The sequence below is a fragment of the Apodemus sylvaticus genome, chromosome 12, assembly GCF_947179515.1.
Source record: "Apodemus sylvaticus chromosome 12, mApoSyl1.1, whole genome shotgun sequence".
NCBI classification, from domain to species: Eukaryota; Metazoa; Chordata; class Mammalia; order Rodentia; family Muridae; genus Apodemus; species Apodemus sylvaticus.
The window spans coordinates 36,522,371-36,535,286 of record NC_067483.1 but is presented as its reverse complement, the minus strand read 5'-3'; the positions used below and the strand labels follow the sequence as shown (position 1 = coordinate 36,535,286).

Genomic DNA, 12,916 nt, shown 5'->3' with positions numbered 1-12,916 from the left:
CCCTTGATGCTGGACCAGCCCTCCAACATTCAGGTAATGTCAGCCTGAGCCATGTGTAGTTCAGCCTCCACAAAGTGCTTTCAGGGTTGGGAACACCATAGTTCCTGGCTCAATAACATACCTCTTACTGGCTTCTTTTCCCTCTCTGCCATACTTGTGTTCATGTCCTTCATGGTGTTCTCTAAGCAGTTGAGAAATAAAATTATTGGTTTGTAATGCCGTCTCTGCTTTTGGAAGAATCTCACCTGTGAGAATGTGACTACAGTTTTAATTAATGCTGATGATGCTGATGATGCTGGTGATTGATGATGATGATTGATTATGATGATGATGGCAATGGTGGTGGTGGTGCTAGTGATGATGATGATGACGATGATGATGATGATGACGATGATGACATAATATGGTAAGAAAAGAACAAGAAAAGTTCGTGGGTATAGCTACAAAATATAGTTGGGTCGAATTGCATGAACTAGGAAAACAAATGGGGAAGAGGAGGTTGAATTTCAGTAACATTTCTAAACAAGATAGCATACATGTAATAAATGCAGAGAAAAGTGACAGCAACTTCTCTCTGGTGTTATGGTTTCCATGCTGGTTTAGGCTACATTATCCCTACTCATCTCCAGTTTGTATAGGTTGTACCAGAGAGCCAGGTCAACCCACACTGATTCCTTATGTTGTTGATCAAACTAATTTGCCTTCAAATGACTAATGACAAAGACAAGATTGTTCTGTTTCAGAATCAAATATAGGCTTTGGAAAGTGTGTGCTGTTTGGAGAAAGCCTTTGGAAGTATATATTGTAATGAATTTTGTACCTGTTTTCGGCATTAATAATAAACACCATGTCTCTTCCTTGTCAACTAAGGAAAAGAAATTTCTCTTGTGGTAATAAGGCAGCAACTCTATTCTGTCTTACACAATCTATATTTAAATGACAGTGGAACAGAATTTTAATGCAAATGTAATAAACTTGATGGGTCTTTCCTACAGAAAGGGCAATAGACTAGACCCCAAACATCTAACGTCATTAAACAATGTCTGGTTGTGGCAAAGTAAATGGAAAAAGAATTTCTGTAAGAAGATACTGTGTTTGGATCATTCTGTTGATTTATCTGATCAGCCTGAGAATGGAAACTCTCACACTTCCTGAGACAGCCTAGCTGAGGGCTGACAGGGGAGATAGAATACAAAGTCTATCATCCAGAAACTCCCCCAGCATGATGTCTTTGATCTTTGGGCATGTGACTTTACACTGATAAACAGAGTTGGGGGGTCACATCATAACAAGTCTGAGAAAATATCATGCAGCTGCCACTTCATATCGAGGTAATAAAGGCCCCCAGATATATTTAGATCTAATCATATTTGTGGTGCAGAAAGTTCATGAAGCCACTTTGTCCATAACAGAATATAGGACATAGGAAGAGATTAGAGGAAGCGAGAAGGGGAGGAAGAATGGCCGAGTGATCATGAAGGGGAACATGAGCATAGCAGGACCTAGGCTAGTTTAGAACCTGAAATGTGCACTAGCCCTGAAGTTGAGTGCATGCTATTCTACAGCCCGAAAGCCTATTCTTCCACAGACATGTGTGTACCAAAAGAGTCATACAGGAATGGCCACGGCAGTGCTTTCTGTAATAATTCTAAACTACAAGCAAGCCAACTGTCTGCTAACAAGAAAATGATGAAATACACTATATATGATACAATAATGAAGAGGGTATAAAGTAAGTGAGATATACTCTGAGGTGAAGAAGAAAACACCAAGACTAACTCTCACAAATGTGATGTTAGACAGGAGAAGATGCAAGGCACACAATGCAGCTTCCACTCACAGCAAGGTGATCTTAGACCGTAAGGTGACAGCACCACCAGCCTGAAAAACAGACATCTTTGGTAGAGAGAGGCAGCCATGAAGGACTATGGTGACATTTTGATTTGTCCATGGGTTATTTCTATCCCTGACTAGTAATTGAATGGCAATGTGTGCTTTGTAAGAATTCACAGGTTATTTTGCTGTCCAAATCATTTAAAATGAATCATAAATTTGCACAAGTTCGCAAAATTAGTTTTAACTGAATTAAAGTCACATTCCTTCTTCCACTAAGAAAAAAAGTATAGTGCCATACAGTGTGTTCTGAATGGAAGGGAAATCACTCCTCATACAGGTACAGGCTTTTACTGAACATCTGAGAAGAATTCTTACAACCTACCTATTTGACTACAAATGCCCCTTTACCTGGATATAAAAGAGACTGCAGCCTACACAGATTTGCTCCGAAAGGCAAACTAAGAGAAAACAATTAGACTCCTGCTAGCAAGCACTTGTTGACACCACAATAGTGTCTGGGTTTGGTAACTCTATATGGGATGGATCTCCAGTTGGGGCAGTTTCTGGGTGGCCTTTCTTCCAGTCTCTGCCCCACATTTTGTCTCTGTATGTTCGCCTACGCGTATCCTGTATCCTATCTAAGAAGGACCAAAGAATCCACACTTTGGTCTTCTTTCTTAAGCTTCATGTGGTCTGTGAGTTATATCTTGGGTATTCCAAGTTTCTGGGCTAATATCCACTTCTCAGGGAGTACATACCATGTGTATTCTTTTGTGATTGGGTTACCTCACTAAGGTTGATATTTTATAGTTTCATCCATTTGCCTAAGCATTTCATGAATTCATTGGTTTTAATAGATGCAGCTGTTTCCAGAGCAGCCCTGGCAGTGCCTGATAAATGCAGAGGGGGACACTTTCAGCCAACCATTGAACTGAGCACAGGGTCCCCAATGGAGGAACTAGAGAGAGGACCCAAGTTGCTGATGGGGTTTACATCCCCATAGGAGGAACAACAATACCCCCCCCCCCCAGAGCTCCCAGGGACTTAACCACCAATCCAAGAGTATGCATGGAAGGGCCTGTGGCTCCAGCCACATGGGTAGCAATGGATGGCCTAGTTGGACATCAATGAGAGGAGAGACCCTTGGGCCCCTAAAGACTCATTGCCACACGGTAGGGGAATGCTAGGTCAGGGAAGTGGGTTAGTAAGCAAGGGGATGTGGGATGGGATAGGGGGTTTTTGGAGGGGAAACAGGGAAAGGGGATAGCATTTGAAATGTAAATAAAAATAGCTAATAAAAATGTAAAAGAAAGAAAGAAAAGAAAATGAAGGAAAGAAAGAAAGAAAGAAAGGAAGGAAGGAAGGAAGGAAGGAAGGAAGGAAGGAAGGAAGGAAGGAAGGAAGGAAGGAAGAAAACAATTATGTGTTAAGTTCTGGGAGAAATGGTCATATCTAACATTCATCACACATCTGCTATGTGCCAGGGTGGTAGGATGACTGCTTAATTAAATGTGCCCACTGATAAGCCTGAATTCAATCAATGACATATGATGAAAAAATGGTTCCCTTTGAGGACCTTTGTTCTCCACATGTGTGCTGTGGCATGTGTCTACATGTGCATATGAGCACACATATGTGCATGCACTCACATGCCTACACAGACATAAATAGATAGATAGATAGATGATAGACAGATTGATAGATAATAGATAAGTAGATGGATGGATAGTTAGAAGGGTAGATAGATAGATGCATTGATTGTGTCAAGCAATGATACAGGAAATGAATGTCTTCATTTTATATTCAATACTAATAAATTCAGAAGTGGCTATCAGCTCCTTACCTGAGAAATTACAAACCTGGGACTCAGAAAGTTGCAACTTGAGCCCAAACCTGACTGTGTTTTAACACTTTAAGTATCTCAGGGGCTCACACTGAGTGGGTGATGCTTACATTCTTTTAAAATGCAGTCTCTTCTGTAGGATGGAAAGGTTTTAGATGGTTTACTCCGAATGTGGGACTGGGGAAGCAAGTGATTCCTTTTGTGACTTAGGCAGGGAAAGCTAAGTCAGCAATCTATCTACTCTTCTAAGGGTTTAATTTACCACCAGTTCTGGCTTCAGTGAGCAAATATCTCAACAGGGGCAGCATTCACAAACCTTCCTGACCAGAAGAATCAGCACACAAGAAACATTGTCAGTGAAATCCCATTCTTGATTCTCTCTAGTGTACTGAGTGACAGCATGGAGGGCAGGGTCCTGGGACACTGTTGCTATGGCAATGCTTCAACCTCGGTGTTCTCTTTGTGCTCACGATCAATAGTAGTTATGAAATAATCGACTCTGGGTTTCAAAAGACAGAGACAGTTTTCTCAGACAAACAACTTACCTTGACTCTTAAAACCAAGTCACCACCCTACAAATGCTATTCTGCAAGGACTTATACAGGACCAGAAATTTACCTTCTGGAAAAAAAAATCTTGAAAATAATCAACTGACACACCAGGGAAGAAATGCATCATTTCAAATAAATTTTCAACTATGTCTTAAGCCTTTATTTTTAAGTTCATTTTCTGTTCAAGAAAGCACCACAGCCCACGAGTTTGGGTGTGCTGACTTCATACTCCTCCTGGTATAGCAAGCCATACTTGCAGTTTAATTCAGATCTGTGTGTTTTCAAGGACTAAAATGGGAGGGCCTTTTCATTCCACATTCATAACTTAATTGACAGACTTGGAAAAAACAAAAAAGTAGATCTTGTCAATATTTTTCTAGAAAGGGCTCAATAACTTCTGCTTCATATCTGGTTAAAAGAAATGATTTCACAAAAACTGTGAACAGATGATGTGGCATTCAGAACGTTGTTGTTATCTAATATTTCAGTGGAGTTTACAGTTAAGGGGTTAGAGATAATATGAAGCTTGAGAGGACAATGACAGAGTTATAAAACCAAACCGCACGAAATTTCCCCACCTTCCAATTTTACAGTGTCATAAAAGCTACACTTAGGAACTTCGCTATCCGGACATTTCTAGAAGCACCTCGTTAACACCCTTAGTAAATGCAAGTAAAAGTGAATTCAAGTGCACACAGAATAGCGGTTCACCATAATGAGTAACAGCAACAGTTAAAATAAAGGTAAGCCTCGGGATGAGGGGACAGCAGGTACAAGCCCACTGCTTTCTCATGAGCGGTTCCTGAGGCTTTTAATAATGGTGAAGGTTCCAAGATGCTCATGAGCCCCCTGGCTCTGGCTTCTGCATCATGCAGAGTAGGGTATGTGTGGGTACACGTGTTGTGGGAGGAGATATCTTGAGAAGCAAAACCATATTTCTTGGAGATGGCACCGGGGCAAGAGCTAAGGAGAAACACAGCTTTTCCTGTGAGCTCAATTAGGGCGATGCCACACCCTCTCGAAGTACAGAATTTCTCTGACAGATGGGCATAAAGATTACAAAATTCAAACAGCCCACCGCAGAGGCTGTTTCACACTGTCCACAGGTAGAGTGACGTAGGGCTGGGGTAACTGCCACGTGAGAGAGAAAGGACGTGTGCTAGGAGTTTCCCACCAGCCCTGCTTTGTCCTTCCAAACATTCTTAAAGATGAAAATCTTGTTCAGCCCTTCATTCCTCACCACGTGATGCTCCACAACGAACACAGTTCTTATTAAAGGTACAACCACCAATTACCCTCCCCCACAGGAGGTGTCTGGTGGATGTGCAAACAGGGCTCAATTTGGGTTGCCTTTCCCCTAACTCTGAGGAGAAAGGTTTCTTCTTCCGCTTCAGTCTGGGGATCTTTCCAAAACTCTCAGTCCAAGCTGAGCAGCCAGGGATGATTTGGTTGAAATCAGGGACTGTGTGAGGATACCCACATTGGCTAAATCAAATTAAATCTTAAGTGTAGCCATATTTTTGGGGGGTCAAAAACAAACAAACAAATGAAAAATACAAAGAGGATGACCATTATTGAAGCAGCAATTCACACAGAACCCATTGTTCAGCCTTAAGTCTTATATGTGTTCATTCCTGGTAAAATTCATTTACATATCGTTAGAAAGAAAGCTTAAAAACATGATTGCCCTGGTTTGAAAAATAAAATGCATTGTTCTCATTTGCAAATTTAGGTCACCTTTCACTGGAGAAGAGACGCATCTTTAAAATAGCAATCATATCTTGAGAACACACACATTTAATTCACATCCACTAAGTAAGGCAGAGGCATTAAAGTCTTCCAAAATGTGTTTGGGTAGAGCGTATCATGAAAATGTATAGGTAATGAATCTCTTACAAGATCTGGATTCAAACTGTGAATAAAATGCCTTCGACATATAAACAAAACGTGTGTTTTTCTAAAGTGCCTCTGACTTCAATCATGTAAAGAACTCTTAAAAGGAAATGTAAGTCCAGTGGGGCTTTACAGTGCTCATATTTAATCTGCTAATAGCATCATTTCAAAAGAAAAAAATATACAGTGCAAGTACATTTAAATCCATTCAACACATTTAGACTGTAAAAATTAAAATATATTGTCTATTTTATTATGCACAATAGAGTCAAGGGCATCAGCCAACTGACCTGATAATCCAATAAACTATGTAGAAGGTATTTATGCCAAGATAAGAGCTCAGGGACAGCTGCACTGTGAGCTATTTAGCATCACAAATACACTTAGCAGAAGCTACTCAAGGATAGCTGTCACTGGGGCACTTCCAGAGCAAGAGCTAGAGGGTTGATAGGTTCTGCTTTAAAGGGAGGCTTTTATGAGAGATTATAAATATTGATTTCACTGAAGGAGTCAGAACAGTTTATGGGTGTGTATACATAATGCCAACCTTTCCATTTATATCAATGGGCTGGTCGTCAATGGGATCTAAATGTCAAAGTTTTTCAGGGCACTCTTGAAAGACCCCTTGGGAGACAATTTGGAGATTATTTCTTTCTGCTAGAAGGACTCATGCCTTTGAGAATATAAATAATAATTGGTACATAAGAAACTATTCTAATGTGTTCTCTGAGTTTGAGCGAAGCACCCTTTCATCAATGGGGAAGGCTGCTCTTCATTTAGGTCTTTCCTGACTCTAAGTTGACAATGCATAACCATCTAGCTGAGGCTGGAATGTTTTTCAAAGCAGAAAGTTCTTGCCCTCACATATACCCTATTCCCCCCAAAAAGAAACAGAGGGAGAGCAAGTATGTTAGTGCACTAACATTTACCCAGTAATATTCCCAATATTCTTATGAACACTGTACTAGATTAAATGTGACACACAATCAATTTTCTTCATGCCAAGATACTAAGGAACTGTGCCTCTCTTGCTAATGTAATTTAGTTACATCTGACATCAACAGTAAAGCTGACACTATTTTCTAAAGAATGAGAGTCTTTGACAGCCTACATTTTTGTTAGATGAACTGAGAGAGTATGAATTCTCAAATAAGATCTGAATGCAATGCAAATACACACACATGTACATATATGCACACAAAGACACATATCCACATGCACACACATCCACAGGCAAAAACACATGAAGAACCCACAATAACAGGCAAAGACAAATATTTGATGATGTCACCACAGGTAACTTCCCACTAGATAAATTGATAAGGATCAGTGACCTTGCTTTAGAGATGGAATTAGTCTTAGGAGAATTTCTTTTAAATACCTTGCTTTGCCCAGTTGAAGTTTCCCTTGTTATTCACAGACTAGTGAATGAGTGTGAAGATTTAGGATTTTAGCTGATCATTAAGTATATGTAAGATACAAAATATGTGTAGATAAAATAGAAGTCTTGTACATATTGTGGAACTATAAAGTAGAAGAGTTATCATAAAACCATAGAATACAATTCTATAATCATAAGTCTAGTATTTATCATGACAAGTTGAAGTTGGTATGTTAAAGAGATGTCTACACTTCCATGTACATTGTGGCACTGTTCATGATTGCTAAATTATACAATCAGCCTGTGTAAATGGCAGTAGTGAGAAAGGAAAGAACATGTGCATATAATAAACGGAAACAATCTAGCCTTAAAAATTCAGATGTGTAGTCAATGGCAAAAATGTGGCTAGATCTTGAGAGCACAGGGTTGAGTGAAATAAGCCGGGCACAGAACAAAAAACACTGGCTGTGAATGGTTGTTCATACCTATAAGCCCAAGACATCGAACGATGAAACAGGGGGATTACAGTAAGCTCAAGGCCAATCTGAGTTACATAGGGAGTTCCAGGGCAACTTGGGCTGCAGAGTAAGACCTTGTCTCAAAAACCAAAAATTGAAAATACCTAGAACAAAAAGACAAATAGTGCATGTTCTTACTTAGGGTTTGGATCTAAAAGAAGCACACTAGGAACAAAGTGGACTGAGGGTTAATGGAGAGGTGAGGTGGGGAGAATGGGTAGTGCCTAGCTACTACCTGAGGAGAGTAGCCACCTGAGGGTAGAGGAACTACCTGAGGAGTTACTTTCCTTTAACTGAAATCTGTCACAGCATGGTTAATAAAAGCTTATTGCACATCTCAAAATTGCTGAGAGTAAATGACAGAATGGCTGAAATGATTGATGTCTATTATAGACTTAACCACTTCACATATTCACAAGAAATACCATCATTTCATTTCAATATACATATATACAACTCTCATTTGTAAATTGGCAATAAACATGAAGTTAAAAAGTATAGGAAATATAGATTCGCATTACCGTTTTACTTGTACATGCAGGCCAGGTACCTGAAAATTCTTTATATAATAACAAATTCTATAATAAGTTCTATTTCTGCTCATTAACATCAAGCACTCATTTCTGATGATCACAAAACCAGATGATTTTTGGCTACAACTGCCTCTTTGAATTCAAAACTTAGAAGCATCCCTTGCAGACAGCCCTCCTTTGCTTAATTTCCACTTAGCAGATTCACCTAACTTATTCTCAGACTTGGATGTAATTTCTAGCTCATGCTGCCTTTCAAGGTTATGAGTGCTATATCTTTGGTAAGTATGTCATACAGCATGTTTTCTCCTGAGTCACAACAGGCAGACTTCTGTCATTAACTCTTTCCTACTCTTACCTCTAATAGATGTGTTTCTGCACATTAGTGGTCACCCACCAACTTCCTTATTTATAAAATCAGAATATTAACATTAATAGTTACCTCTAGTGCTATAAAGACCAAGTTTCCAATGGAAGCTTATAAAGCTGAGGAAGATGTGATAATAAATAAAAATGCTCATAAATATGAGAGCTTAGCTGTTGTGTTCCATTGTCTTGGAAAATTCCCTAGAGATGGTCAACATGTATTCTTGGAGAATATTCACTGGAAGTCATCCTCACTGCAAACCGCCATTTTGATTTTGTTTGTAAGGTTTATTTCTGCCGAAGTTGTTCATTCTCATTTTTATTAATACTAATTTACTCTTTCTCAATTGAGCTTCTACAGCTACGAGGTTTCATCACCATCGTAATGCTGTTTCTTACAATCCTTTTGTTGTTGTTGTTTTCTGGAACAGGTTTCCATCTTACAAGAAGGTGCAATGGCCATTATCTTACAATAAAGAGGAGAAAAAGATTCACTAACTTTATCTAAGTTTACAACTTATATATGTCTTGGTTGATTGCTAACGTGTAGTAAGTAATCTGCCAGTCTTAAATGTTATTACCCCTCCAATCAACAACTTATATGTTATCAAAATCAAAATGGGGTTAGGAAGAAAGAGGTGGACACCACAGAATTATCAGTAGAGGCTTGTGGAGCCTATTTGAAAGGTTCCCAGTAAAAGTATACACATAGTCATGTGAGATACACATCACCACCCTTATGATAAAGACATTTTAGTTGACTTCACTTGTGCACCATCTATTTATTGATTTTAAAATCATTAGTCCTAATCTAATAATCAGTATGTAGCTGTGGATATACTTTGATTTCTTTATTATGATTCTTATGCTAAAGTTTAGACACTGGGTAGAACAAGATGAAAGATGTTCTAGTCAACTCTGATTGCTTAATATGACAACTTTATTAGACAGCTGTATGGAAAGGTATCCATCAGGATGTCACTTGTTAAAATAGGTATGACTTCTAGGGGAAACATGTAGAGAAATAGTCAAAATAGATTTGGAAAGTTGTAGAAGAATCGGCAAGATTGACAGCAATGAAAATTAGGATAAAGACTTAGGTAAAAGAAAACTAGACCATCATTTCTGAATTTTTGAAGATTATATTATGAATATATTGTAAATTAATTGATGGCCTCTCAATTTTATTGATATTATTTGAACAATGTAAGTATATATAATTTTAAAATAGCAAATTATGATTCTGGTTAAAATCAGTTAGCTGTAATTGTGTATATATATATATATATATATATATATATATATAAAATATTGCTAAGGGTACCAAATTTGTTTACTCATTATGTAAGATTAGGCAAAGCTTTTGCCTCTTATTCTGTTGCTATATTAGTATCTTCCCTTGTTCCTCTTTCAAGTTTGTGAAGCTCTCTGTAAGAGAATAAGTCCATTTTCAACCAGAAATGACAATTCAAGTAGATTTTAGCTTTATGTATGTTCATTAATTCGCTTTACCTGGTTCTTGAGATCCAGTTTGGGACATGGCCGACCTCCACTGTAAGGCTTTTCTTTTAGCCATTTTGATCGAATCCTCACTCCAATCCCACAAGATGAGCTGCAAGAACCCCAGCTGGACCAGTCACTTAGCTTGCAATCAAATGGGCAGGGGATAACACATGCTTCTTGAACATAACCTGAAAGAAAAAAACTTTCAGTGAATACAGGAAATTTATCAGATTTATCATCAGTGTTCCTACGGTATCTTAGAAACATTTTGGTTTGTAAAGACAGAAAAGTTTGAGGAGACAGATAAATATAGTTACATCTGCCTCCAATCCGTCTCATTCAGTTTACTTCATTAAAATTCTGGATGGAAGAAACAGCATAAGCAGACTGGAAGCAACTCAAGGCAAATGATACAATCATCTCCCCTCAGTGAGCCTTGTATTCTGTACCCTAAAATTCTTACAGTTCTCCATCAGGGACAGGTAGTGTATGCAAATGACCCTTTCATCTGACTGTTACTTGCAAGGTTTCACCAATAAAAACATTGGTTCACTCTTCTAAGTGTTGTAACTTGAATGTAGAAAAGAGAAAGAGAAAAAAGACCATGTACTCTCAAAAGTAGAGAAACAGTGAAGTGTTGCCTGCTGGGAGGATTGCAGAACTCAAGAGCCCTGGGTGAAGTCAAGTGAAATGAGCCTCTGAAGTCCCAGCCTTGATCTTCTTCCTGTCTTCTGGAGGCTCCTACTACAGCCTGTGGAGAACCTCTGTCTGAACTGCCAGTTGAGTTTATCACTGCCAGATGTGCACCTCCAGTGCTGCTGAATTCTCACCAGCAGCCGAGCTACTCTGACCCCTGCCCAGTTTCCCCAACTTCCACATCTGTCATAGAAGTTACCCATCTCCTCACTGAACGTTCTTTAATGCCGGGTCTTCTGCACTCAGCATGATGTCACAAGACCCCTGCACCTGGATCTACCTTCTTAGGAAGTCACTTCCCTGTGCCTGTGACACAACCTTGTTTTCATGATTAGGCTACAGTGGCCATAGTGGAAACAGATGTAATTCATATGCAATTCAGTCAACTGATGTGAATTAATCAGAATGGAGATGACCCTGTATGTGCCTGACTCCTCAGCTACAAATTCTCAAAGGGGTCCTGGTCCTTTTGTGCAAATGGAAGTTAAAATAAGTCTACATGAAGAGGACCCCTGCTGAAATCCCAGGGAAGCTCAGAGCAAAGACTTCACCTGACTGAGCTTGTGATGAAAGCTCAACCCTGGACCATTATTTACTTCTCCATGAGACCCTGAAGCAGAGAACAGCGAAGGTCCAGACTCCTAATCCAAGAAAACAGTGGAGTAAGAAAGGCTGCTTTGAGTTACAGTCTCTGTGGCAATTTGTCATATGGTCATCAACTCTCAAGGCATGATCCAAGCAGAAAAGCTCTTATCAGCTCTAACCATTCTGATTGTACACCAATAATCATCGCCATTCCTATGTCAAAAATCACAAATATTTCTGTTGCGCCACATGTCCTTTGCCAGTCCCTTGGTCACATGGGGCACACTTTTTCAAGTCATCTCTTCCCCCAACTGTTTTATTTTATTTTTTTGTATTTGCAATCATTCTGAGACAATGGTACTTTTTAGCATATGGAAATATTGATATTGCTCATCTCTTTAAAGTCAGATGGTTTTCCAGTGACTTAAGATAATGGCTAGCCTATGTTACAGAAAGAAAACAAGATGAGCTTTTTTTTTTTAAATGAAAAGTTCGAAGCTAATGTCTGTGGCCTTGTCTATAGAACAGCTCATTGACAAAGATGTATCATGTATTATTAGCTCAAGCCTAATCACAGAGGGTGGAGGCCAGGAAGCTGCAGTGCTTACCCTCACCAGGATGACCCTAGTGCAGTATCAGGCTGAGAAACAACTCTAGCTTGCTCTTTCTCCTTTCCTTCTGCCTCCTGTATCTTGAGGTCTACAGAGAACTCCATGTGCAATACCAGACATACCTTTGCTGATATAAAATGAGTTCTTTCCTAACAGGCTAGCATTCCTAGTTCTGACTTCAGCCTCTCTCCTCCATTTTCACTGGCCATCTTTACCTAGAGTCCTTCTGCCATGCCAGAGGACAAACATTCAGACTTTGGTCAGCCCTGTTGCCTTCCTTCTCTGTGCTTAAAGCAGGACTACCATCAGAGCTAGGAAAGGTTTAGATCTGTACTAATGGCTCTTTTTCCTGTACTCTGTCTTCAGTCAAGTACTTCTACTACCTGGGAATTCTTCTGAGTTTCCTTCTCATTCACAATTGACCTTTCAAACCTAATCTATTGTCTTTTCACTTTATATATTACTTCTCCCATCCAGGAAACAACAGAAACATTAGAGCAGAAGGATTTCAATTTTTTTATTTTTTCTTTTCTTTTAAAGATTTATGTTATTTTTATGAGTGTACTGTAGCTGTCTTCAGACACACAAGAAGAGGGCATTGGG

General features: G+C 39.2%; 1 protein-coding gene across 1 annotated transcript in view; it reads right to left on the bottom strand.

Annotated features, from left to right (window-relative positions):
• The window catches only part of Thsd7b (thrombospondin type 1 domain containing 7B), a 949,886-nt gene that overhangs the window by 245,284 nt on the left and 691,686 nt on the right, over positions 1 to 12,916 (bottom strand). The window contains exon 15 of the mRNA XM_052200991.1: positions 10,431 to 10,609. Coding sequence (XP_052056951.1) covers positions 10,431 to 10,609 — 179 coding nt within the window. The remainder of the gene's footprint in view (positions 1 to 10,430; positions 10,610 to 12,916) is intronic.